At 48.5% G+C, this 26,819-nt stretch overlaps 1 protein-coding gene across 2 annotated transcripts in view; it reads left to right on the plus strand.

The window, feature by feature from the left end:
* Positions 1-8,344: 8,344 nt before the first annotated feature.
* Positions 8,345-26,819, plus strand: part of MED26 (mediator complex subunit 26) — a 39,954-nt gene continuing 21,479 nt past the window's right edge. The window contains exons 1-2 of one of the 2 annotated variants that reach the window (XM_082383039.1): positions 8,345-8,734; positions 23,454-23,583. In XM_082383039.1, the coding sequence (XP_082239165.1) occupies positions 23,545-23,583 (39 nt within the window). In that variant the 5' untranslated portion in view covers positions 8,345-8,734; positions 23,454-23,544. The remainder of the gene's footprint in view (positions 8,735-23,453; positions 23,584-26,819) is intronic. The other variant, XM_082383038.1, reaches the window with a different exon arrangement.

Here is a 26,819-nt window from a genome sequence, read left to right on the forward strand (position 1 = left end):
ACTCTGAGTAGCAAGGGCCTCTGCTATCTGTTCAGTAGCCACTAGCCACCTGTGGCTATTTCAGTTTCCATCTCAATGAATTAAAATGAAAAACCCAGTCCCCCAGTCACAAGTAGCTCCATTTCACATGCATTTCATGGCTGAAAGCTCTAATTGGGCAGCTCTACATCTGAAAGAGAGGGTGGTAAGCTTTTTTAGTCAGGGGCCTGTATGAGTTTCCCTGTGGCTGCTGTGACAGATGGCCTTAGACTTCGTGGCTTAAAACAATACATTTATTATCTTACAGTTCTGGAGGTCAGAAGTCCAAAACGGGTCTCAGTGGGCTAAAATCAAGGTGTTGGCAGAGCTGGTTCCTTCTAGAGGCTGTAGGGGAGAATCCGTTTCCCTGCCTTTTCCAGCTTTTAGGGGCTGCCCTCATCCTTGGTTTGTAGTCCCCTTCCTCCATCATCCAAGCCAGCAATGGCTGGTTGACTCTTTCTCATGACGCAATCTCTCTGATTCTGACATTTCTCCTTCCCTCTTCCCCATTTAAGACCCCTGTGGTTACACTGGGCCCACCAGGATAATTCAGGAACATCTCTCCATCTTAAGGTCAGCAGAGTAGCAACCTTCCTTCCATCTGCAACCTTAATTCTCCCTTGCCATCTAACACAATTTATTTACAGGTTCCGAGGATTAGGACGGGGCTATCTTTGGGGGCTGGGGCAGGGGGTGTTATTCTGCCAGACAGTAAATATTTTTGGCTTTGCAGACAACACCATCTCCAAACTACATGACTCGCATTTGCCACACACAAAACCAAGCAAACGCACAGGCCTGGCTGAGTGGTTTCTTTTCCTTTTTTCGTCTTTATCCTTCTCTTGGAAAATTTCAAACACACACAAAAGTAGACCAGTGCAGAGATTTCCATCAGGGAGTGGTTTTTCAATCTTGTTTCATACTTTGCTCTACTTGACTAATTGTCTACACTTTGCAAATATCTACTACTCGTGTAATCAGGAAAGAAAAAAAACCACAAAGAAGTAAACATCCGAGCATCCAGGAAACCTGAGGGAAAGCAACACTGCATTTTGAGGTTAAAAAGGAAAAAGATGCAAATAGAGCTTCTAGAACCTCCACCCTTTTCTGCACCTCCCTGATCCTGGGAAGCAGGCAGAGCTCAGGGTGTTCTCAGGGTAAGTGGGCTCTCAAATCGGATAGGCTTGCATGGGTCAGACCGTTTGAATAGAATCTGCTTGCTCGTGTCCCCTGACCTCTCCTCCTGAAACTGCACTAAGATAAGAGAATCTTGTCCAAGCCATTTGATACAATAATCCAGTTCTGCTTTAAGGCAAGTAAACTCTAGTTGCCTGGATGGGGGATGGGTGGTTCCCATGTCTGACCACTTTGCATCAAAATTGTACTCTCACTTGGGAGTCTGTGGGCCTCAGTGACCCTGGAGAGCACATGGAAGGTTCAGGAAAGGCCAGAAGGAATTTTGATAAATGGCTTGATCTTGTGCGTGTGTGTGTGTGTGTGTGTGTGTGTGTGTGTGTGTGTGTGTGTTTCTGAGAAGTTCCGTTGGCCGGTTTGGGGCCTTTCATCGTGGCTTCCGTCTGCTTCCATCTGCTCCACTCTGATCACAATCTCCTCATTTGGTTTTCGACATCAACCCCTTGGCCTTCGTCTGCTCTTTAGGGAAATGGCTTGTACCTGATTTGGTTCATGAGTTTCCCTGTGAGTCTGGGAACCCCAAGCTCTGGACCATAGTTATCATCCTGCCCCCAATCCAGCCACATGACTTTGACCAGGTCCTCTGAGGATCCAAGTCCCCCAGTTGGAGAATTAGGTGACCAGTGTGACAGACAGAAGTGGAGAAAACCCACTTAGGGATGGTGAGAAATAAGGCTGAGCAGGAACATGGGCAACGCATGTATATGGCATGTATCAATGTGTGACGTGTGGTGTGTGACAAGAGGACCTCGAAAGGCCAAGGACTTAGGCAAGATGAACTAGGAGACTACTAAATTTTTAGAGCAGGGAACAAGAAGATTCAAACCCTGTGTCAGAAAGAGCCACCTGGAGTAGAAAAGGCCAATCACGGATAAAAGCTATGACAAATTTATCATTTATCCTGCAGTTCCTTCACTGAACTTCTTATTTTACTTCTGTAGACAAAATAAAATAAAATAAAATAAAATAAAACAATTAACTAGAGAATTAGTAGAGTGACTGTTTCTTTGCATCATGAGAGTAATTGAGAGAACATAAAACTGCAGTAAACAAAGGAATAGCTTCTGATCCAATCTAACAAGTGATTAGATCATTCCAATTGTGATTAGGTTATTTGAGCACTTCAAATAGATTACACACTATTTTAGCAAGATTTAAACAAATTTTTGTACAATTTTTAATGGTTACTTTCCATTTACAAAATTATTAGCTATATTCCCTGTGTTGTACAATACATCCTTGTAGCCTATCTCACACCCAATAGTTTGTACCACCCACTCCCTCACCCCTATATTGCCCGCACCCCCCACTGGTAACCATTAGTTTGTTCTCTATATCTGTGAGTCTTAGCAAGATTTTTGAGGTCTTCTTTTTAAAATGAAATAAAGCAAAAATAATAATTTTATGACTACAAACCAAAAAGACAGACAAAATTGATTTTATAATTTCCAAAGTATGTTACCTGGTCTGCCTTCTGAAGAATTAAATATAAATTGAAAAGAGATTGATACAAGCATACCTAAAGCTCCTAGAAAAAGACTAGATGGCAGTAGAAAAGTGGAAATAAAAGAGAGATTAATCTTTTATTTCCTTCGTGTGTGTGTCTGTGTGTGTGTTAAAATTATGTGTACTGTGTTGTTTTTATATATGATTATCCTTTATGCTGTACTGAAGGTTAGCATAATAAAGAAGATAATTAAAGCTTAAAAAAAAAAAAAAGAGCTGCCTGGATGTGTGCGTTCAGCAGATGAGAGAGAGAAATGGTCAGCAGGCAAGAAGATTGGGGCGGAGGAGGGAACACAGGAGACACATGGCAAACGACAAACATGAGGCAGGAGGGGTGCCGGAGCTGAGGAGTGGTAAAGACCAGAGAGCAAGGTTTGGAATCAGAAAGATCCAGCCTGGAATGCCAGCTGCATCGTTGTGGGCTAAGTGGCTGTGGGCAAGTCTCCTCATTCTTCAGCCTCAAGCTCCTCCTTGTGTGTCATTTGAGGATTACAGTAGCAACTATGTGTCAGCTAGCGCTGTGTAACGAGTGACCCCAATACTGAGTGGCTTAAAACATCTATATTTAGTTACAGTTCAGTGGGCAGGAAATTGGAACAGCCCAGTGAGGCTGTCTCTGAGCTCCAAGGAGGCTTCTCGACTCATGTATCTTGGCACCTCAGCCCGGGTGGCCCAGCTGATGGGGTTAGACACGTGGGGCACAGCATTCTGTGTCTCCTGGTTCCTTATTCTCCATGGAGGCCCCAGGCCGCTCCTTCTTGCCACGTGCCCCTCCAGCACGGTCACCAGATTCTGACATGGCAACTTGGTGCTCTCAGGACTGCAAAGGCAGATGGACACTGCCAGGCTACTGCCTCCTCTTGTTTTTAACAGTTTTATTGAGATACAATTCACATACAGGTCACCTATTGAAATTGGATGATTCAGTGGTTTTTGGTGTATTTACAGAGGCAATCATCGCTACAATCTAATTCCAGAACATTTTTATGACTCCAAAAAGAAACTCCGCACCCATTAGCAACCACTGCAAATTCTCTCCCAGCCCTGGCAACCATCAATCTACTTTCTGTCTCTATGGATTTGCCTATTCTGGACATTTCATATAAACGGGATCATACAAGATGTGGTCTTTTGTGTCTGCCTTCCTTCACTCAGCATAATGTTTTCAAGGTTCATCCACATTGTGGCGTGTGTTGGCACTTCACTCCCTTTTATGGTTGAGTAATATTCCAGTGTATAGATGTACACTTCGTTTATCCAATCACCAGTTGATGGGTTTTTGGCCTTTGCATGTTGCACCTATTAAGGATAGAGCTGCTATGGACATTTACCTGTACAAGTCTGTGTCAGCGTATGTTTTCAGTTTTCTTGGGGTGATTCACAGGAGTGGAATTGCTGAGTTGTGTGGTAACTGCCAGGCCTTCTTAGAGGTTCAGTCTGGATCAGGCAGAGTGTGGCTTCTACCGCATTCTCTAGGCCAAAGTGAGTAGCAGACCCCACACAGAGTCAAGGGGAGGAGCTGATGCAAGCGTCTGACTGTCCAGAGGGCTTCATCAGGGCCCTCATGTGAAGCCCTCAGTGGAACTTGACACATAGTGGGTACTCAATATTACTCCCAGTCGTTATTCTCTTGATTACTAAAAATAATACAAAATTGGGGCCGTTGGGAAAACACAAACTGTTAGGACTTAGATTGACAACCATCAGTCACCCTGATAGCAAACCCATCTTCAGGATTTTGGAGATTATGATTATACTTCAAATTAGCAGTACCTCAGTCAGAAGGTGAGAATTCGAGACTACTAGAGGTCAGAATAACACCAGCACTGGACGAGATCATCAGGAGGCATCACATATTCGTTCTAGAAAACGTGGAACTTCAGGCAAAAGTGTCAGAATAAAAATCACCTGTCAGAGATAAATGTTTTGGTTTCTTCCAGTATTTTTTTCTATGAATTATGTGCATAAGTATATATATTTTAATGCAACTAAAATTGAGATTGTAAGATATATAGTTTATATGTTGCGTTTTAGCATTTAATATTAAATTGGGAGCATTTTCCTGTATTATTCAATGCTGGTTTATAATGGCTAGATTATCTAGCTAGCCAGCTCTATATTCCTTTATTTATTTTTGAAGTTTAATCTATAGTGACATACAGCTTGGTGAATTTCTACATGTTGCCTACATAAGACAAGACCACCACCCAAATGGAATTACAGAATCCTATGGTCCCTCCTAGTCCGTAACCATCCCATTTCCATGAACTGACTCCCAGTTTATTTATATACCCCCCTATTACTGGACACATAGGTGGCTTCCAGTCTTTTGCCCTCAGAAACGATGCTGCTGTGATCTTCCTTGTACAGGCACATTTGTCTGCATCTGATTGCTTCCTGCAGATACATTTCTAGAAGTTGTGAAATGCCGAGTCAGAGGGTGTCGATGTATGGAAACGCTCTCAGTTGAAATGCTGCCTCCATGTCAGTCATTTTTCTCTGTACTCCAGAACTCCCCCCTTTGTGCTTCTGCAACACTTTGCTTGGACAGTACAACTATGGTATTGTATTAATGAGCCCCTAACCTGTTTTCAGGTCTTGGCTTCAAAACTAGCTCCCCAGGAGCAGGCTTTGTGCATGTTTGTATCCCCACACTTGGAGACATGATAAAAATTGAGTTCACTCACCTATCTTTGAAACCCTTCCTAAAAGCAGTGACATATCAGGGGCTATTCAGAACCAGCTGAAACTGGCTTCACTTTTGAACAGGACTTGCTGCAAAGCCACGCCGAACTCTGAAACCCATCTCTAGGTGCCTCTGAGATCATTGATGTGGCTGAAGGAGTTAATACGCTAGAGAGTGTTTTTTAAAAATTCCCACCAGACCGTTAAACTCAGAGCAAACATATGGGTCCAAGTCGGGTGGTGGCTTTGCACACATTTTCCTATTAATCATTGGAGTCTTCACATACCTTATTGGGATAAGTCCAGTAACAACTTCTCCTTTAAGTTGCCCAGCTCCAGGGGTTTATGTGTCTAAAGGGGCACAGCTGCTTTTCACTTCAGGTATGTCTGCCCAGGTATGCCTGCCGTTGCTCCTCGCCACCACCTGCTGTCACTGTTGAACACTGGTCCGCTGCAGTTGTGGGAGCTGGCCTGCTCATGGCCTCCTGTTGTGATGCCCTTGCTTGTCCGGCGAGGAGGAGGAGTCCACTCCCAACCTGCCAAGCTTGGCTGAGGATGCTGGGCACACAGGCCCCTGAAACTACCTTCCCTGCCACTTCCCATGGCAGGAGCAAGTCAGGGGTCAGAGCCACTTCCTCTCCCTTCCTCTTTGGGGGCCACCTTGCTAAGAGGTGAGGCATTCCAAGCACAAAAGATCTTGTCCCTTCAGGACAGTGGGGCTGGTGCTCTCTATCTAAATAATTTTAGGGACATATTGCCAGGGAAGAACCATTATAGCAAGAGGGTTTACTTCGAGCCCCAGCCTTGCCATTTCAAGTATTTCTTCCTCAAAGCAAAAAGTCTGCTAGGTGAACTGCATTATCTACCCTGGACCTAAGAGAACTACTAACATTTTCAAGACTCCCATTTAGTGGCTATCTGATTTAATCTTTATAAGCACCCTTTGTATATGTTAAATGTGGAATAAGACTACATATACTATATACAGATATCTGTGTGTGCCCATGTGCATCCTCATGTGTATTTATATCTAATGAAGTACTTCATTTATTAAATATTTATCGAGCCCCCACTGTGTGCCGGATCTGTGGAACTGAACTGCATAAATACGTCTGGGTGTGTGTATACAGCTGCCATGTATTTGGATGAGACATTCATTCACTTATTTCACATATATTTAATAAGCACTCCTCTATCTACTGGGGACACGGAATCAGTGCCCTTGTGGAGCTCACAGTCATCTTAATGTTTCTTCTTAGTTTAAAAAGAGCAGGTAAATGGAATGCTTTCCAGCTCTTTCTTAAGTAACCTGACCCATGGGAAACAAATTGCTTGTTTCTAAGTAACCCTTGATTTAAAAAATAATGTATTGTATATCTGTCAAATTAAAAAGGGAGGCAGGACCGGAATATACTTGGGGGAGTGATTGTTTATTTTGCTTATCTGAAGTGAGATAAAGAATATCTCCAAGTGGGCTGGTTTCCAACCGGGACCGTGTACACAAAGCACCTCATTCTAGGAGGGAGAGTGAGTAAATTAAAGAGAAGTCTTTTGCCGGTATTTATTGCCTCCTCCAAGTGTGATGTAAAACTTTTCCCACGTGCAGAAGCAGGCAACCACAACCACGTGCGGAAGCCGCCGTTTTTGCAAATAAAAATGCTTCCCAGAAGCATGACAAATGCAAGACTAACAGGTGTAGCACAGATCCAAGGCGCACATGTGGTTCTCATCAGCTGCCTCTGTTTTAAATCTAGGCCTTCCTGTAACAACGAAAAAAGTTATTTCTTCCGAGGCTGCGGCTAATAATCCACTCAGCCTGCTTTTCTACCCCTTCGCAAAACCGTATATTTAACAGAGCTTCCAGAGAGAGAGGAGACAGCAATGAAAGAAGGCAGTGAGGGGGCGGGGGGGAAGCCCTTAGACTTGACATTTAACAATTCTGGGTTTGACCTATAACTCTGGGTGACCTTGGGTCTCCGTTTCCTCCTTTTTAAAGGAGGTTCAGAGAATGAGGGCTTCAATTTTCCAGCATCTCCACGCAAAGTGTGGAAGGGTCTTTTAAACCAGTGATTCCCAACAGGGGTCGGTTCTGCCAACCAGGGGACCTCTGGCAGTGACAGGAGACGTTTTTGGTCGTCCCCAGCGGGGAAAGGGTGCTACTGGCATCTAGTGGGTAGAAACCAGGGATGCTGCTGAACATCCTGCAATGCACAGGACAGGCCCTACAACAACAGCGATCCGGCCCCAAATGTTACTGGTGCCCAGGTTGAGAAACCCTGGCGTGGACACAGGTTTGCAACGTTGGTGTCAGCTCATGGTTTGGGGCTTTCCCAGCTTGGGTAGCGGCTCCTCCGTGAGGCACTTTGCAGTCTCATGCTTTTGGGATCCTGGCCCTCGGCGCTGCAGACCCCCGGCTCGCATCCACGCCCTCTGGAGGGGCGGGGGCGGCAGCGTTCCTCGGCTCCTCAGTTGACCCGCGCACGGAATTACAACGTGGACGTCTGCCTCCTGGCCCCCAGGAACGCAGATAGAGAGGCTGAGGAGGACCCCCGGGCTCAGAAAACTTGGCAGCTCCTCCCACCCGCGACTCCCGTCACCTCCGTCAGAATGGGGAAAGCTTTTCTGCCCTAGGAGGGGTCCTTCCGCTGGTCTCTCCGCCCCGCTGCCCTCAGGCGGCCACCCAGAGCGCCCGGGTTCAAGGACTCGGCGCGCATCGACCGTTTCCGTCGGAAACCTCGGCCCCCGCCCAGCTTGGGTGAGGGCGGGGCATCCAGGCGGTGGCCGTTCCCCTGCCCAACCGCCTCCCAACGGCCCCTTTGGCCGGGCGGGGACAATGCGCCTGCGCGCGCATGCGTAGAGGCGCGGGGCGGGGCCCGCGTGTGGCCCCGCCCAAGTTTGGCGTCTCTGCCTGCCCCATCTCCCAACCTCCTCAGCGTGGTGCCGACGCTGCGTGCGGCGCGGGTTACCCAGAGTGCTCCGCGCGGGGGCAGCTCACTGGAGTTTGGTTCTCGAGGCGGCGGCGGCGGCGGCAGCAGCGGCGACGGCTCCGGCGGCTCCTCCTCCTCTGGTGGCGGCGGCGCCCCGGGCCTGAGCCCCGGCCCCGGCTCCCCTCTCCGCCACCCCGCGCGCCCCCACTTCCCCCGGTGCCGCGGGGAACATGAGGCTCCGCTCCCGGAGGCAGGCGAGTGAGTGACCCCGTCCCCCGCCTCAGCCCGCCCGCCCGCTGGCCCGGCCGCTCCCCCCCCGCCTCGCCCAGGCAATGACAGCGGCTCCGCCGTCTCCGCAGCAGATCAGGGACCGGCTGCTGCAGGCCATCGACCCCCAGAGCAACGTAAGTGTTCACCACACGGGCTGGGGTGGAGGCCGCGTGGGCCCGGGACCCTCCCCTTCCATAGTGCCCCTCGCCCGCAGGGCTCCGGGGGACCCACCGGACACCCACCTGCCCCCGAGGGCCGCTGCCATCCCGGCATCTCGCCCCCCGGGCCCGGGCCGGGGGCTGGTCGGGCAGCCCGGCGGCGCTCGGTACGTGAGGCCGAGGCTTTCGTGCGGCCTGGGCGGAGGGAGCAGATGGGAGCTGAGACCAGAGCTTTTTCTCCTCTCCCGGTCCAGCTCTACGACCCTTGCTGCTGCTGACGGAGCTCGCCCGCCTCGCCCTTCCCGGGGGACCCGCGACCCCCGGGAAGCCCTCCCGGCGGGGGGCAGGGGAGGGGGAAAGGCTGTGGAGCAACTGGTGTCCGGGGTATGACTCGGGGAGCCGGTGCCGGCGGTGTCTCGGTCTTCTGGGTGATCAGGGAAGTCCTCTTTCTCTTTTCTCCCGTCTGGAAGCACCTTCCTGGCTTCGGAGGGAACCCCCCTGGCCTGCTTTGCACCTAGCCGGGTGCCCAGGGCGCTTGGAGAGTACCTTTTGGTTCTGAGAGTGGGCATGCCTTTGCCGGGTCTCTCTTGGGGTCCCTGCCGACGGAAGATGATCTTGTGGAGAGTGGGATTCTTTCTGTTACCTTTCTGGGCCTAAGTACTCATTGCGTCTCAGGCCAAGCCAGAGCCTCGCTTTTTGGTAGTGAATTAAAGATGATTGTTTGCTCTCCCATTCCACCCAGAGCCCTCCGTTGGCTGTCTACGCCCTACCTGGGGTCCTAGCCTGTTGGGTTGTGACCTAGGCCATCAGGGTTAACCCCAGGGTGTCGCTTTCTCAGGTGCTCCTCCACGGAGGCTACTGTTTGTGGAGGGATCTCCCCTGCCCCCCTCCGTGTGTGTAGGGAAAGACTCATCGCGTTCTCATATTTTTTATGAGTGGTTTACGGCCATAGGGGTCATTTACCCCTGTGGCAGGAGCAGTTCAGCAATGGGAAGATGTAGTGGCATCCAAGTATGAAGTGAGCCCCTGCATTTCCTGGGAGACCAGGAAGTGGCCATTGAAACCACTTTTTAATGTGCTGGGGATGGAAGAAATAAACCATCTTGGACTTGGCTAGGTAACTTAGGTTTCTGTCACTATGGGGGCTTTTGCTTTTCCTTTACGTGAGTTTGGCTGATTACTTTTAGCAGTAGGCTTTAGCCTAGCATTTTGGGAATAATTCATGTTGGATTGTACAATTCTGGCAGAAATAGAGTTATTTTTGTAAGACTCTGATTTCTGTATCATAAGTAATTCTGTCATTCCTGGTCTTCAGACCCCATTAAGATAGACTTGGTGGTAATTGTCTTTAAGAAATATTGTATACATTTTTGTTATGACTTTGGGGGTGGAGTAGGCACAAGCTATATAAAACCTTGCAGAATTTTTGCAGAAACGGGTGCTGCAGCAATTCCCAAGACTGAAATATTAGAGGATAAAACAAGTGACTTGAAAAATGTAGCCTTGGTGACTTTTGCATCAGTCAGAGTGTAATTTCTTGAATTCCATGTGCTTGTTTGCCTTCCGGAGAGTCTGAAAGGTTGCTGAGATATTAGCACTGATCCTTAACGCCACCTAGGAGAGCTTTGGGATCAGGAGGCACTTTAACGGGCAGTCACCATGTTGTAGATTAGGTGGGGCAGTGACCTCAGGGGTTCCAGTGTTGTGTAAGGCTCTAATCTAAAGGGTTCCTAGGAGTACAGGAGGAAGAGAGGCCAAGACCACGGTTGTGTTACGTGTCATGGAATGCACATTTCACGTGGCTTATTTGGGGGCACTCTTGTGATAGGTGTGTGCAGAGTCCTGCTAATATAAGTGTGGTGGATGAAATTGGGAAATTGTCTCTGAATATGAGTGGTGAGAAAGTGCCACCTTTAAATGCTGCTGTTGTCAGTGACATCCCTGAGTATTGTTTATAAGCCGTTTGACAGGAGTGTGGCTTGGAGCAAACCCCATATAGAAACTCAGAGCCGTGGAGGGATAGGTTGCTGGCAGAGATGATGTGACTGTATTTCTGCAGTTTCTCTTGATTGACCTGGGCTCAGGTGAGAGTTAGGTGGCTCCAACCAGGCGGTGCCAGCACACAGCTGTTCTCCTCTTCTGCCTTGCCCAAGTAGGAACTCCACTTCTGCATAGTTAGTTGACACATATTTAAGATGCTCCTGGAAAATAAAAATGGGGACAGTGTTGAAGAGCCAACACTAAAATTAAACCTCTTCTGAGAGAAGCGACAGAGAATTGTGTCACGTAATGCTTACCTTTATGGGCATGCAAGTATGCTAACAAACTTAGCTTTTGCTTGAAAACTCAATGTCAGGCAGCTGACCTAATATCCACAAGTATCTGAAAACTTAGGGAAGTAACAAAGTACCACTTTCTGACCATCTCCCTGACAAAGGAGTTCTTGAGAGGAAAGTTGTTTCTTTGCTCTATATTCTAGCCTCTGGAGTATTTGAATATCTATAGCATCAGGCTCTGAGTTAATAATTTCTCTCAACTCAGTAATAAAGTAAATTCTGTACACTCCTTTTCAAAAAGCAACTAACGGTTTTTCAGAACAGTCAAAGCCTTACTCTTCTTGTGTATGGCAGCCCAGGGTGTTGAAAATCTTTCTTAAGTGCACTGTGTGCCTTTGTTCCAGGTTAATCTTGTTTTGTTATGGATAAAGTTGAGGACTGTCTTACTCCTGCCCAGAAATCAGAGTCAGTCCACCCAAGCATAATCTCATCAGCAAATGATTAGGTTCCCGTTTGTATCGGACACTCATTGTTTCACCAGAGTTCAGGCTTTGTCTTCTCTGTCTAGAGCAGAAGTGTTAGGTGTACTTTCTAAGTGCTGGTTAAACTGACTGAACCCTAGACTCCTTCTTGGGCTCTCCAGCAGGAAACCTCAGGAACTACTTTTCTTCTTCACTGTTCTGCAGACTTCAGGTGGCCAAGGGGAGGTGACCAAGGGGCCTCTGCAGAGAGACACACGGGAAGGATAATTTTCCCACCTAGGAATTTGAAGGTTAAGATACCACTTAGCTTCACTGGACTGCAGGTTCCTCATCTGCAAAGTGGAATTGGGAACTGGTGTATTTGCCCCATAAAGCTCCTTCGAGATCCAGGTTCAGATTCTGGAAGGCGCAGCAGAGGCTAACATGAATTGTTGTTCTAGAAGTTTTTTCTTTTAATGCAAGGTACATTGTGTGAATTTTCTGAATAACAAACACTAACACACTTCTACACAGAGATGTATGCTTTACCTGACTTTGTGCAGCAGAGTCTCCTGCTTTCTCCCAACAGCCTATAAAGGCAGGTGGGGTGAGTAGCCAGTCTCCCCTTTCTGCAGGCGCAGAAGCCGACATCATGACAGTACTGTTTAGTGAGTGTCTCCCATGGCCAGGAGAGGACAAGATGCCTTTGTTTCCTACTGACTTAATGTGAGGTGACTGCCCTAAAGTTAGGGAGGGACTTAGCCAAAGTCATTAAACGATAGTGTTTCCAACTTTAAACGCCACCATACTGCTCTCAAACATGGAGAGGCAGCTTCAGAAGAGGCCAAGAAGGCAGCGTTCTTGAGCTGGTAAGAAAAGATGTGGGAGCCTCTTCTCTCCCACACAAGTTTATATGAGATTACAACTTGGGTTCGATTTACCTGTGATAGATCTTACAGGTTGATGACATTAGACAGCCTGTCCCGGAAACATCTTAAGGTTTCTGTCAGGGACACAGAATCCTGGGCCAGACCACACTGTGGTGTGGCAACTGCCAGCTGATGTGGAACTTTTCATGAGTCTTGTGTTCCAGCTTCCTTTTCTGCTTCAAGATTACAGCACTTTTGATGTTAATTTAAAATGCCATTGATCCTGCAGAAAAGAGGAATCTTATAAGTTCTAAAATGGAAGACTATTAGTTCTGATTCTCATTAGTATATTAGTAGATATGAAATCTAAACATGTGGACTCTTCCTGATCACACTGGTTGCCCACATTCAGTAACCTTCCTGTCTTTGCTCCTTTACGTCATGGCCAGGACGTGTGAGGACAGCAGTGTGGCATTTTATGACTTTGGGAAGTAGGCAGGTAACAGTGTTGGTTGTGAAGCAGGTGTAAGACCTTGTTGTGATTCACTCTCTCCCTCAGAAGAAGGTGGACTTTACATTCGGTCTTCATGGAGGTCCTCAGAGGCGGCTCTCGTCAGGGTATGTTGTCCTGGCTGGAGGTCACAGAGGCCTAGGAGGACAGTCCAAGATCAGCTTATGGGAAGGGGTTTTTGTCCTGATACAGATATAAACAGGCACCATGGTCACCCGGGCTCATGATGCAGCTTCGTGTGGCAGGACATGCCCTCAGGGGTGCCAAGCGTGGAGTTAGGTGAAGGAGGAGAGCTGTATTTACTTTGCCTCAGTTTTGGTGTCCATGTGAGTGTCTTCTCAGACGGAGTTCTGGTTCATCCAGAACTGATTTTACCCAGCCCGACCTCTGGGTGACTGCCTCAGGGGGTCTCCTGCCCACCCCCCGCCCCCCACTGTAAACCGCCTTCTGGAAGCTGGGAGCTCTGTCTTTCAGTAGAAGTCGTGCTTTTTCTTTTTATTCCTGATGGTGGCTCTGGCCTGAGTCCGCCTGGTCCCTTTGGGGCCCACTAGCTGGTTGTCAGATTGGGTGACTGAGTTTGTGGCTCGGTGGCCGGCTGCATAGGCAGCGCATTTTCAGTCCAGCCTTGTGAGTGCCCACGCTCAGAGCCCCTTCTCAAACTGCTCCTTTTCACTCTCCAGGCACATGAGTAGCGCTGAGCAAGTATTGACACAGGGATTCCACGAACTGGAGAGCATTTCCTGAATAAGGAGGGCGTACCAATACTCCGCATGCTGTGTTTAAAAGTACTCTCTGAATGAATTCCAGGTCTTGGGAGGCAGTACACTTACGTTTCAATCACCAACTGATGCACACTGTTTATGGAGAAATATGGTAAAACTGGAAAAGGTGGCTCAGCAGTTGAATAAACATTTCTAGCAAGCATTTATGGTGCTGGATATGGAGGGTGCAGACCTGGGGATGCCCAGCTGCAACCCTCCAGGGACCTGGAGCAGGCTTAGAGTGTGCACACGGATGGTCTGGGGTGGGGCAGCCTTACAGGGCTACAGCTCTTAGATCCAAGTGGAACAGTTCATGTGTCTTATTCAGAGATAGTTCAGAATTCTTAAGAGAGTGAAATGGCTTTCTAGAATCATCATTTTTTTCCATCATTTGAGTTTTCAGAAGGAAAAGGAAGTCAGTTCTTGGTTTGTCTCTGACCTGAGGGGAATGGAGAGTTTGGAGGAGTTGGTAGCAAATCCTTGAACAGTTTGCCCTCTCAGCAATGGGATGGGAAGGGGGCAGGTGTCAGGCTCTGTGAAGGGCCTGGGGGCTCGTTTCCAGTACTGGGGTTAGGTAGGCTCTGTGTGGCTTCCAGAGGCAAACCTAGGACTCGGAAGGCAGGAGTTCCTGGGAGGTAGGTGCTGTTGCACTCGGGGGAGCTCTTGATTATCGTCAGAGCTGGCTCGAGAGTCCAGGGCCACCATGCCAGGTGGGCGTGCAGACAGGACTGGGCCCTCTATCTGGGCCCTCAGATTCTTGACTTGTGAGTTCCTGGAGGTTCTGTGATTGTATATGGAGGCTGCTAAAAAGAAGGGTCGTGTCAGGTGATGTACCACTTCCAGGCAGGTGGGGTTAAAAGCCTTCCAGTGCTCCTGGGACTGCAAGTTTCCTGGATTGATCCATTGGAGGCTATAAAATGAAGAGCTGCCGTTTACTGAGCACTTACTATGTACCAGGTATTGTGTAGAGTGCTTTGCATCCTTGGTGGTTCTCTGAACCACTCTTGCAAGTGGATGCTCCATCTTCATTTTAGGGGAGAACAGAGGTTAAGTGATCTGTCCATTGTCACAGAGGTGGAGATGGGAAAGCTCTGGGCCCAAACCCAGTGCTGGTTGGCTCAGAAGCCGGTGGGCTTAACAACAGTGTCCCATCTCCTACATAAGCAGTGCCCAGCATGAAAGTTGAACTCCAGTGCATCTTCTGAGGTTAACCTTAAATGTGAAGTGTTTTTAAACGTTAAGTTTTGCATTTCCATTTCCTTCCCATATCCTACCACCTTACCCTCCTTAAAATCTTCTAGCCTACTGGGTCCTAACCTTTTTGGGTGTCAGGATCCATTTTTATGATCAGAAACATTCAGGAACTTCCACATAATGGCAGGTGTACTTTGAGTAGCTGTTTTTTTGTTTTTGTTTTTGGAGAAAACTCAAGGACAGAAGCTACTCCTAATCCAGTAATGTTTTGAAATGAAGTTATAGCTTGTTGTCAAAACAGCATCTACTTAAACCTGGAAGCCGACTTTACTTGTATGTGTGTGACACCTAGGATCGAACCCTTTGTACTGCCTCTGGTTGGGGCCTCCTGTCGTCCCTACTGCTCTCCCTTTTCCAGAAACCTTTCCTGCTTTAATCCAAGACAGTGTCCTTCCGGCACTGTACATAACTTAAAAATCCTGCATTCCTGCTGAGTATAGGTCTTGTTGAACACGTTTTCCATGGGATTGCAAGCTCCTTGCTGGCAGAGCATGAGTTACTCCCCAGGTACCCAGAACTTCTTCAGCAAGTGGGTGCTCAGATGCTTGTTGATCTTCCTGTGAAAAGGGCTGGTCTTCAGAATTGGCTGTCAGCACTTACTGAGCAGGTATGAGGTGCCAGCACTTTTCACCTTTAATCTGTACAGCAACCCTGGGAGGCAGGTACCAGTGCAGAAACTGAGGCTCAGTGGACACACAGCTAGAAGGGATGACACTAGGGTTGGAACCTACCCACCCAGTCCTTAGCCACCTGCTGCTGCCTCCCATGTCACTCGAGAGAGGGCAGTGGGTACAAGGCAGGCATTCCACTCTCCTGCCTGGATTTGGATCCTTATGCTGGATTCATCTGTACAACGTTGTTATGCTCGTCCCAGAGGAAAGTTGTACCTGAAATACTTTTTGCTTTCTCTTGAGCTGGCTGAGGAAAAGGTGTGAAGTGTTTTTTCCTTTTTGTTTCTTGGCTGGCATTTTTCACCCCTGACAGAGAAGGTGGCTCTTGATCTTAGATTCACTGGCTGTCTGTGATCCCTGGAGACACTGTTCAAATGCTACCTTGGGCCCCTGTGTCCTTTTTTGGTCATGTGACAAATCAAACCCTTCCTGGACAACCCCCTCTCCCGAGTTTCATTCGTCAAGGGCCAAAAAATGGGTGTTGCTTTCTCCAGGTCACACCCTGTGGTGGGTCAGCCTCATGGCTGCTGTGGAGACTCTAGTCACTTGTCCACTGTGTGCACAAAGTGATTTTGTAGGTGGCTGGCCTTGGCTCTGTGATGGGGGGTTCTGTGGTGCAGACGTCAGCAGTCAGGTGAGTTACTGACGGAGAACTCAGCTGCACGTGACCGTGGCTCGCACCGAGAGGCCATTGGTGGCCTGGCAGCCCTCCTCCAGGTGCCTGTGGCCCCGCTGTCCTGCTTGTACCTTCAGATCCTTCCCTTACCCACAGTCCGGTCAGATTTGGCTCCGCATGGCGCCTGGCCCCGCAAGCTGGCTGCAGCTCTGCTTGCACACACCTGGGGGCTGGTTCTCCTTGTCCCCTTGATGCCTTACTTGGATATTCCCGCCTCCCCTATTCCACCTTAGCTCTCTCTTTTTTTTTTATTTTTTATTTTTAAATAGATATCTGAACCGCATCCCAGAGACTCAGACTCAGCAGGCAAGGGGAGGAAGCTCTGTTTTGTTTTTGTTTTTTTTAAATAAGATTTACGATTTATTTATTTATTTATTTATTTATTTATTTATTTATGGCTGTGTTGGGTCTTCGTTTCTGTGCGAGGGCTTTCTCTAGTTGCGGCAAGCGGGGGCCACTCTTCATCACGGTGCACGGGCCTCTCACTATCCCGGCCTCTCTTGTTGTGGAGCACAGGCTCCAGACGCGCAGGCTCAGTAGTTGTGGCTCACGGGCCCAGTTGCTCCACGGCATGTGGGATCTTCCCAGACCAGGGCTCGAACCCGTGTCCCCTGCATTGGCAGGCAGATTCTCAACCACTGCGCCACCAGGGAAGCCCCCACCTTAGCTCTCTTGACCCCTCTTTCCATCAGGTCCCTGGCCTAGCTTGTGTTGGGTCGTGGGGTGGTGGCCACGTCCGCTTTCCCTTGGGTGATCCTCAAGGTAGCTACCTGTGTCCTCCTTCTTGAAGCCAGTCCTCCTGAAAGCCACTTCCAGTAAACACTTCCCAACTTTTTTTTACCCCCTTGGTGCACCTTGCATCTGTGCCAGGCAAATAGTTGGCAAGCTAGCTTTTTAGTGCTGCGAGGGTGGGGGGTGAGTGACACTGACGTTTAGGTATATAAACTAGGAAGAGTTTACCCTTTCTGCTCATTGTTTCACATTGTTTCCTTCAAGTGTTCAGTTAGATAGTTGCAGGCAGAGCACCTTTACTAATTCTTTTAACCCCTTTTCCCCAGAGGGAGGTGGCACTGCGCTCATGACAGGAGCTTAAACGCAGAGGGGCTCATTGGCTTGTGTTACTTAAAGGCCCAGAAATGGGTCTCTTCTCAGGTGACGACCTGGCTTTACTCCCGCTCTCTGTTTTGCTTTTTGTTGTGTTGCCTTTGCATAGTGGGTGTCTTCTCCCCAGCCCCTGCAGCTTTGGGATTCACCCTCACTGACCATTATCCAGGGGCAGAAAGAGAAGTCACCTCTTTCCCAGAAGGCCCAGCAGACATTTCCCGGTGCCTTCTCTGGACTTTGATTGAAATAGCAGGCTGTGTTCGTTGGTTCACCCCTGAATCTGGGCATGGTGTTAGTTCCACCCAGACTGACCCAGAGTAGAGGGTGTGCCCCCAAGAAACATTAGGTCCTGTTAATGGGAGAATGGGGTGGGGAGTGGGCTGGCAGTGACCCCTGAGTGCGTGCTGGTTTAGTCACTTCGTTGATATGATAGCGCCTTCAAATAGTTGGGCGCCTTCAAATAGTTGGGTGTCAATGCTAGGCCTGGGAGACTTGGGTCCAGATGACAGAATGGATGTGACTGAAATATGAGGTCTGGCATAAGCAACGGGATTGTTTGGATGGCGTCAGATCACAGCCAGGGTTCTAAGTACCCACTCCTTCTGGTTGAACTGCAGACTCTGATTTGCCTGTAGTCACGCTTGGGTACCTTGTCTTAGTGCAGGTGCTAGGTTGCAGCTTCTGACCCTATCCTGGGCTAAGGAGCCCTTTAGGAGTCCAGGAGAGCCTCACCATAGCACTGCTGATTCTCCTGTCCCCATCACCTCTCCTGATGCTGCAGTAACTGCCTGGATGAGCCTGGGTGGAAGGAGACAGTGCCTGTGACCCAGGCAGGAGCTGAGTTCTCCAGACTTCTGTTCTCTCGGCCTCAGAGGCATAGATGATTACTCGGAGGTCTGGTCCGAGCTGATTGTCTTACCCATTTCCTCTTGTCTGTCCCCCCCATGCCGTCGTCGTCGTCCCCCACCCCACCCCCGCTTACCAGAAACTGGTACCTGCATTTCTTTCCCTTAGGTTAACTGAAATGCATTGGGTCAGGTGATCTTTCATGTCCCTCCATTTTTCCCTTCCAATCTGGGGGGCTCTAGGCAAGCACCCGAAATTGGTGATGTCTGTTCTCCCTTTGCTGGATGCTGGCAGCCTGGCAGTGGCAGATGTGGGCCACATGTTACATTTTAGGCATGTCTGGGGGCGAGGAGGTTTGTGAATGGTTATTTCACTTTCACTTCTATTTTAAAGGAGCTTCGTATTCTTAAGCATTTAAAGTTCTCCCTTTGAAGGTTGGTCAACAGGCCAAAGCTTCCACTGAGTGCAGGAGCCTCACTTCTCACCAAAGGGCAAAAGTATCACCCTCCCATGTGTTGTGAGCTCATCCTGAATTCGCTTGTAACCTTTCTCCTCTCACCACTGAGTCAAAGTACTGTTTGGGATTGAAATTGGAGTGGGAGAACAGAGAGGGAAACTGTTCTTTTTTTTTTTTTTTTTTTTTGTCGTCAGCATTGGGTGTGTCTGTGTGTCTTGTGGACAGACTTCTTCCACATGGCGGGAAATGTAGCAGCTCTGGGATTTGAACTCTTGAAAGCTAGGACATGATCAAAAATGGATTCACTGACTTGCTTCCAGTTTGAAAACTCCAGAGAATCACTCCAGCTTGGCTTGGGGGTGGGGTGAAGGGGGCTTTGTAAGAAAATGGCAGTGCCCTCAAGAAGTCAGGGAGGAGCTTGCAGAAGAAGCAGAGTCTGTTGTGCAGACAGAAGCAGTAGGTGTCCCTAGACTGCTATAGCCCTCCCATGTGGCAGGACAAAAACAGTGAGGTCTGGGGCGGGGAGGTGGGGACTGTCTTAGGGTTTCTGGTGAACCTGCTTGTCAGCCCCACTCAGAGTTAGGGGAGCCGGAATCTGCGTGTTGCCCTGGGGATGATGCTCCTACAGTAGGCATGGTTTTCTGTACTGTTGGTGGTGGGCTCCCCCAAGTTGGGGAAATAGGAAGTGGCATCTTCTGCTCTGTAAGATGAGCCAACAACCTTGGGCATGAGGATGCCCTTATGCTTGTCCCTTCAAGCTGTGTCCCTGGGTCATCGTGCTGTCCTCAGTGGCCTGCCTCAGGGTTAGTGCTGAATGCATCTCCTTGGGAACAAAGCAAGCCTGAGGCCTAACACTGAGCGGTTCCCATTGTCCCCTGGCTCCCTGTACCTTACTGCATTGGCCTTTCCGCTCTCTCCAAACCTCATTCCCACCGTACCTCCTTCCCCTTGAGTATTTTGGCTTTGCTTTGGGGACCCCTGTCTGGCCTTTAAGACTTTCCCCAGGTATTCTCACCATGGCTTCCAGCAGTCCAGCTGACTGCTTCCCTCGGCATGCTGTGCTGTTGGTTGGTGGTGCCACAACCCACTGCTCAGCTGGCCGCCTCCCTTGGTTGCCCCATTCCTACAAGCAGGATCACTAGGGAGATGTAGCTGCTTCCCAGCCAGTCTCCTGTGTGCTGATCTTGCCTCTGTGCCGGCCCCAGAGTGAGTGTCCAAAAACAGACTGGGATGTTTCACCCCCTCAGTTGGGGCCATGTGGCTGACTGGGTAACATGTGAGCTCTGTAGGTTACATAGTGAAGAAGACAGTCTTTCTCCGGGTGGAAAACTTGGGCTTTAGAGTTGAGAACTGAGTTGGAATCTTGACTCTGCTGTTCACCATGTCGCTTTGGAAGAGGTTAGGTTTGTAGCCTTAATTTTCTCAGGAGGATGTACATACACTGCTTAGGAAAGCTGTTGAGAGTAGGATGTGGTCCCTGGCCTGAAGCATCTTGGATGTTGATGTGTGCATGGTAGCGAACAAACTTGTTGGTGGGCGGCTCACCCAGCTCCCATCCCCTACTTCCCCCTCCCTCCCTCTGGCCCATGCCCATTGGATGCTTAGTGATTGGGGTCTAGCCAATCATGGGGCTGCGTCTTCCTGGCCAGTGATTGGTTCAGGGATGGACCTGTGGCCATCTGAAGGTTTTAGTGCTCTGCTGGAGTAGTTGGAGGAGACTTGAATGGGGAAGGATGTGAGCAGGTTGCTGCTAGGGTCTGCTGCCTAGGGACAGCCTGCCCAGGAGTGAGACTGGCCCAGAGGGATGGGGAGGAATAAGTTGCCTGGGCCCAGCTGGCGCTAGGTGAGTCAATGGCTTCTTTTCTTGATGAAGCCCATTTGAACTGGCTTTTCTGTCACTTGCAACCAGGAGAGTCAGCTGAGCACATTATGCCCCAGCCTCTGGCTCAGGCATCCTCTCTCCTCCCCTGCTCCAGCCACACTCAGCTGCTCATCAGCTCCTGACCCGCTGTTACGCCCCCACCTGGGTGGCCTGCCCTCCCTCTATTCTCCCTCCTTCCTTCCCTTCCTACCTCCGTCTCTGGGCTCCAGGTCCAGCATGCCTTTCCCAACAAGCCCAGTGCCAGCTGTCCCAGGAGCACTGTCTTCTGACTGTTCTGGCATCCTGGTCTGATCTTGCTCACTTTTAACTTGTCTGACATGCCTGTGTCCGCCCTACCCCGTTCTTTTGCTGGTGCATAGTTCATTCTGTTAGGGCCAATGACCAGTTTATTGTGGATCCATCTCTGATTTCAAGCTGTGGGTAAGCGCAAGCAGTGCCTAATGTGGGAGGACCAAGCTGGGTTCGGGGTAAGAAAGAGTTCAAGTTTGGTGGGGACTGGGCAGGGCAGCTGCTTGGCTTACTGGTATTGGGGTTGGGATGGCTGGTTCCCTGGAGGATGCCCCCCTCCTGTGATGGCTGCTTGGCCCTCTCCAGACTTCAGCCCTTTGGAGTCCTCCTGTGGTGCGTCAGTTCCCTTGGAGCCATAGTGGCATGGTCAGCACTCAGGCATTGAGCCTGTCCTGTGTGTGTCACTCAGTTTTAGGGAGTCGAGATTCTAGAGGCTGGAGACAGGACGCAGGAAGCGGGGGAGGTGGGCAGCTACAGGTTTTGCAGCACTTGCCTAGCCCCCCTCTGTGGTGTGACGAATCCCTCAGGCCCAGCCCCCCCAGGAGTGCACATGCCTCCTCCCTCCTTCGGGCCAGGCCTGGACTCCCCCTATAAGAGGGTTCTGAACCCTGAACCCCAGCTGTTCTGTGAGAGCAGCAGCTCCAGGTCCTACTTGGTTGCTTCCACCTGAGTGGCCTCGGGGTGAATCACTTAGTGTCTCCGGGCCTCAGTGTCTTTATCTGTGATATGTGGCTCTTGGTGCCATCACCTGGTGGTGTCATCCTAAGGGGCTGAGCATGTTAGGTGCCTGGTGCAGTGTCTGGCTTGGTTTAGTCACCTAGGTGAGGGAGCTGATACTGTTTCTCTATTAAAGATGAGGAAAAGAGTGAGGGAGGTTGTCCTTACCTGAGGCCTTGCAGCTGGAAGGAGCAGAGAGTGGATTTTAATCCTATTAGTGGGTAATAGACCTGCAGGTGGAGTTCAGCATGGAGGGACTGGATCTCATTCAATCTAATGAGCAACCCTACTTAACAAATCAAGTGTTCAGTGTCTTTTGGCATCATCTTTATAAGGGTTATTTCTTTGTAAGGACTTTATCTTTGGACCATAACAGAAACAGGAGGACAGGAGCAACTCTTATCATATGCTCATTCTGTGCCAGGTATTATACCATTTAATAGATGAGTCTAAGGTTTAGCCAGGGTAAGTAGCTGGCCACCGCACAGCTGACCTCAGAGCCTTTGCTTTTCTTAGGAGGCAACATTGCGCCCACTGCAGGGAGCAGAGGGGACTGTGAAAATCCCTGCCGAGCTCTTTCCTTCCTGGCTGAGCGCTGCTGCTGACGGAGAAGGTCTCTGCACTGTTCTGTATGGTAGCCACAGCCACATGTGGCTAGTGAGCACCTAATGCGTGGGTGGTACACCAAGGAATTCACTTTAAAATTTCTATTTAATTTTAATGCCTACCTGAATTGGACAGCGTGCTTCCAGGGCCTCATCACTTTTGCTTTGGGTAAGAGTTGGGGCCTGTGCTGTGTTTTTCCACATGGGGAGTTGGGTAGCATGGGGGTGCAGAGTACGGCCCCTGTCCCCTCCCAGCGACCCTCAAGTCTTGACCCCTCCCCTGTCACACAGCCTGGTTTCTCTGATATCTCTGGGCCCCCTGAGCCATGTCAGCTCCATTCACGAGGTCTTGTCTCATGGAGAAGAAAGGCTTCTTCTCATTTCTTAAGTACAGGTTGGGGAATACGAAATCCTCTGAGCCTCCCCCCAAATGAAAAAGACAAACGGATAGCCAGAAAGAAAGGGAGGGAGGAAGAGAGGGAGGGAGGGAGGGAGGAAGGGAGGGAGGGAGGGAGAAAGAAAAGTATTTCATATGCAAGGGTTTTGGAGTTCAAATCTATATAGCTCTGTTTCTGAGATGTTTGTCCTTGGACAAATCACATCAAATATTGCTGACAATCTGTCAGACTTGCTGTCCTCTATAAAGTGAAGACAAGCCCTGCCCTACTGAAGGGTTAAATAATGCCTGAAGGGAAGTTGCTGGGTTCATCGTAGACACTGAACACATATAAGTCCCCTCCCTGCTTTTCTTGGGGGTTGGGGGCGGAGGCAGTTTATTCCCCTGGATGAGTTTGTAGATATTTAACTGTGGTTTTCACAGATGGTATTTTTTGCCAAAGATAGTCTTCCTTTTAGTGTGAGCAGTTACCAGACAACATTGCATAATTTTGCACATTTCTGAAAGCTCCCTAGGGGGAAGCAGGAAGAAATTGGTTGTAGAACAAAATCCCACACTTGTAAAAGGAAAGGCACACTTTGGAAGAGGTGCTTGGGTTGGAACTCCCAACCAGGTTTACAACCTGCCTGAACTTCTCCGAATCCCTCTGTATTGTGGTTGCAGACTGGGGAGGGGAGGGATCAGAATACAGATTTGTGTGTGTGTGCGAAATCGCCTTTAGGAAGCAGTGTTCTTTTGGTATGGAGAACTTACTCAGAACTAACAATCACAAGCTCCCAGAGACATCACCAGACAGAGAAATGTTGATGTGATTAATAATCAGAAAATACACCTCATATTCAAATATGTGGGGGAAAAATGTTGTTGGCAGATAATCAAGATGGCGTTAAACTGTCCTGTTGCTATTTTATATCTCCTAGAGCATCTCCCACTCTACCCACCTCATCCCACAGCACCCTGCTCCAGGACCCAGGAGCAACTTCATACTTCACCCTTTTGGAAAATATTTACATGGCAGGAGGCATAGCCATGGTCACGTCCTTTGATCAGGTCATTTTACTCTTGGAAATTTATTTACAGATACATGGTCATTTTTAATAACAATGTTAATGAATATATTTATGTAATAATAATTTTTAATATCATTAATTAAATGGCGTGGGAGAGGCTTAGGAAACATGGTGTATCCACAGAGTCAAATAGCGTAGAGCTGTGAAGAATGATCCTGCAGGCTCTGTAGAAAAATGGACAAGCCTTGCCATGGTGAAGAAAAGGAGCATTTTTTGTCAGCCCTGCACAACTAGAAAAGGCACAAAAACTAGAACTTGGGGTAAAATGGGAAACATTTGTATTGGGGCAATAGGAACGGTTTTTGTTTTTCCTGTGCTCCATTGTTTTTTCAATTAAACGGTAAAAAAATGAAAATAAAAGTAGATTGATTTAGCCTGAAGAGCACTCGAACTATTGAGAGCAATCACATGTGGAGTGGATCGTGGGGCCGCTGTGTACTGCAGCCAGCGGAGAGGAGAGGATTATTTCATCTCTCATGCCTTTCTGGGAGATTCAGAGCAGGGGTGTGCAACTCTTTACCCCAGTCAAGTCCACCAATCGTATTTTTCATGCTCTCAGAGCACTGGAGTCCAGCCTCCCAGGACAGAGAGGATGTGCAGGACTCTTTTTAAATTTTTATTTATTTATTTTATTCTAATTAATTAATTAATGGCTGCGTTGGGTCTTTGTTGCTGCACGCGGCATTCTCTAGTTGCAGCGAGCAGGGGCTACTCTTCGTTGTGGTGCTCGGGCTTCTCATCGCGGTGGCTTCTCCAGTTGTGGAGCACGGGCTCTAGGTGTGCGGGCTTCAGTAGTTATGGCACGTGGGCTCAGTAGTTGTGGCTCACCAGTCTAGAGCACGGGCTCAGTAGTTGCGGCGCACGGGCTTAGCTGCTCCGCGGCATGTGAGATCTTCCCAGACCAGGGCTCGAACCCGTGTTCCCTGCATTGGCAGGCAGATTCTTAACCACTGCGCCACCAGGGAAGTCCTGTGCAGGACTCCTGAGTTTTCATTGCAGTCAGTGTGGCCATAACTGTGGCCCTGTTAAAGCCCCGGCATCATCCGCGCTCCCTGCTTTTCTCCACCTTAGTACGTCCAGTCTGTCTGTAAGTCCTGGTGGCTCTACTACCAAAATGTATATTCTCCCTTCATCCTCTATTCTCCATCTCTTGTCCAAGCCTGGCCATCACCCTCTTGGAACACTTCCCTCTTGCCCCTTCCAAACCAATATCAGATCACATCATTCGCTTAAGATCCCATGTGATTAGAATAGACATCCACTTTCCTTATTGTCATGATCTACAGGTGCTGTGTGACTTGGACCCTTCTTTCCTTTCTCATCTCAGTTTATACTTCCCTCTCCCTCATTCATGACTGTGCGCGTCTGCTCCCCAGATCTGTGACCTCAGATTCCTTCAGGCTTCTGTAAAGAGCCCCATCCCCTCCCTGCTGTCACACTGCCTGCCTCCAGCCTACGTGTGTTCATGGCACACATAGGAAACAGGGCATCCAGGCCGGGCACTGGGAAACTAGAAGTGGGAGTGGGGGGACGAGCAGTACATTTCTTCAGTATAGTTATGAGAAAAGTAAAGTGTTAGGGAATGTATTAAATATTGAACTTCTGTTGACTTTCCAAGTAACATTATTGATTTTCATAAAAGGGAGCACTGTGTCCATGAACATAACTTTTTTATGTTAGGTGGGTTTTTCTGTTTGTTTTTGCTTGACTTTGATAATCACCATGGAGAAACTCAGTTTGCATGCAGAGATGATAAAACTTAGAACGATTTTTTTAGTAAACCGTAATTTATAAGAGTTGGTATCTAAAGAATCCAGGTTCTTTCCTCTTTTCACTTATATGTAATGTTGAATTACAGTAATGCAAGTGGATTTTAGTTTCATTCAAACTTTATTTCAAGGACTTTGAAGTAATGAAGAACTCTGATTTACTCTAGTGGTGTGCCCGTAAATGTTTGAAAGCTGGCTCTCCAGGAAAAAAAAAGTATGCCTATACACACATAATTTATAAATTATACTGATAGAAAGGATAGGTAGCAGACAATTTACAAATAATAATGAAACACAACACTTTATTGTCAATTTGATGTAGTCAGTTGTTTCTCACAGACTGCTTTCCTTGTTTTTTGCTGAACTTTTGTATCTATAATCAGCTTATGAGTGTAGTCCTGACATGAATGTTGACTGATAATTTTTATGTTAATGAGTCAAGTAATGTCTTAGCGAATCAGAAAAGACTTTTCAAATACTGGAAGAGGGACTTCCCTGGTGGCGCAGTGGTTAAGAATCTGCCTGCCGGGCTTCCCTGGTGGCGCAGTGGTTGAGAATCTGCCTGCCAATGCAGGGGACACGGGTTCGAGCCCTGGTCTGGGAAGATCCCACATGCCGCGGAGCAACTGGGCCTGTGAGCCACAGCTACTAAGCCTGCGCGTCTGGAGCCCGTGCTCCGCAACAAGAGAGGTCTCGATAATGAGAGGCCCGCGCACCGCGATGAAGAGTGGCCCCCACTTGCCACAACTAGAGAAAGCCCTCGCACAGAAACGAAGACCCGACACAGCCATAAATAAATAAAAATAAATAAATAAAAATTAAAAAAAAAAAAAAAGAATCTGCCTGCCAATGCAGGGGACACGGGTTCGAGCCCTGGTCTGGGAAGATCCCACATGCCGCGGAGCAACTAGGCCCGTGAGCCACAACTACTGAGCCTGTGCGTCTGGAGCCTGTGCTCCGCAACGGGAGAGGCCGCAACAGTGAGAGGCCCGCGCACCGCGATGAAGAGTGGCCCCCGCTCGCCACAGCTGGAGAAAGCCCTCGCACAGAAACGAAGACCCAACACAGCCATAAATAAATAAATAAATAAATAAATAAATTTATTAAAAAAAAAAAATACTGGAAGAATATTTCCTCATCATTTGTGCTATTCCTAATGTAACAGCTACAGGCATGACACACTTTTAAGTTTAATCTGCATAATCAACATTTTCTTAAAAGTCTAAACCCCAGGGGTTGGTGAACTATTTCTGTAAAGGGCCAGATAGTAAATATTTTCAGCTTTATAGACCATACAGTCTCTGTCACAACTCTGCCTTTATGCATAGCACAGAAGCAGCCATAGACAATTTGTAAACAAATGAATGTGGCTGTATTCCAAGAAAACTTTATATTCACATAGTTGATTTTATGTTATGTGAATTTCACCTCAATAAAAAATATATAA

This window comes from Balaenoptera borealis (assembly GCF_965194805.1).
Source record: "Balaenoptera borealis genome assembly, chromosome: 2".
Classification (NCBI taxonomy): domain Eukaryota; kingdom Metazoa; phylum Chordata; class Mammalia; order Artiodactyla; family Balaenopteridae; genus Balaenoptera; species Balaenoptera borealis.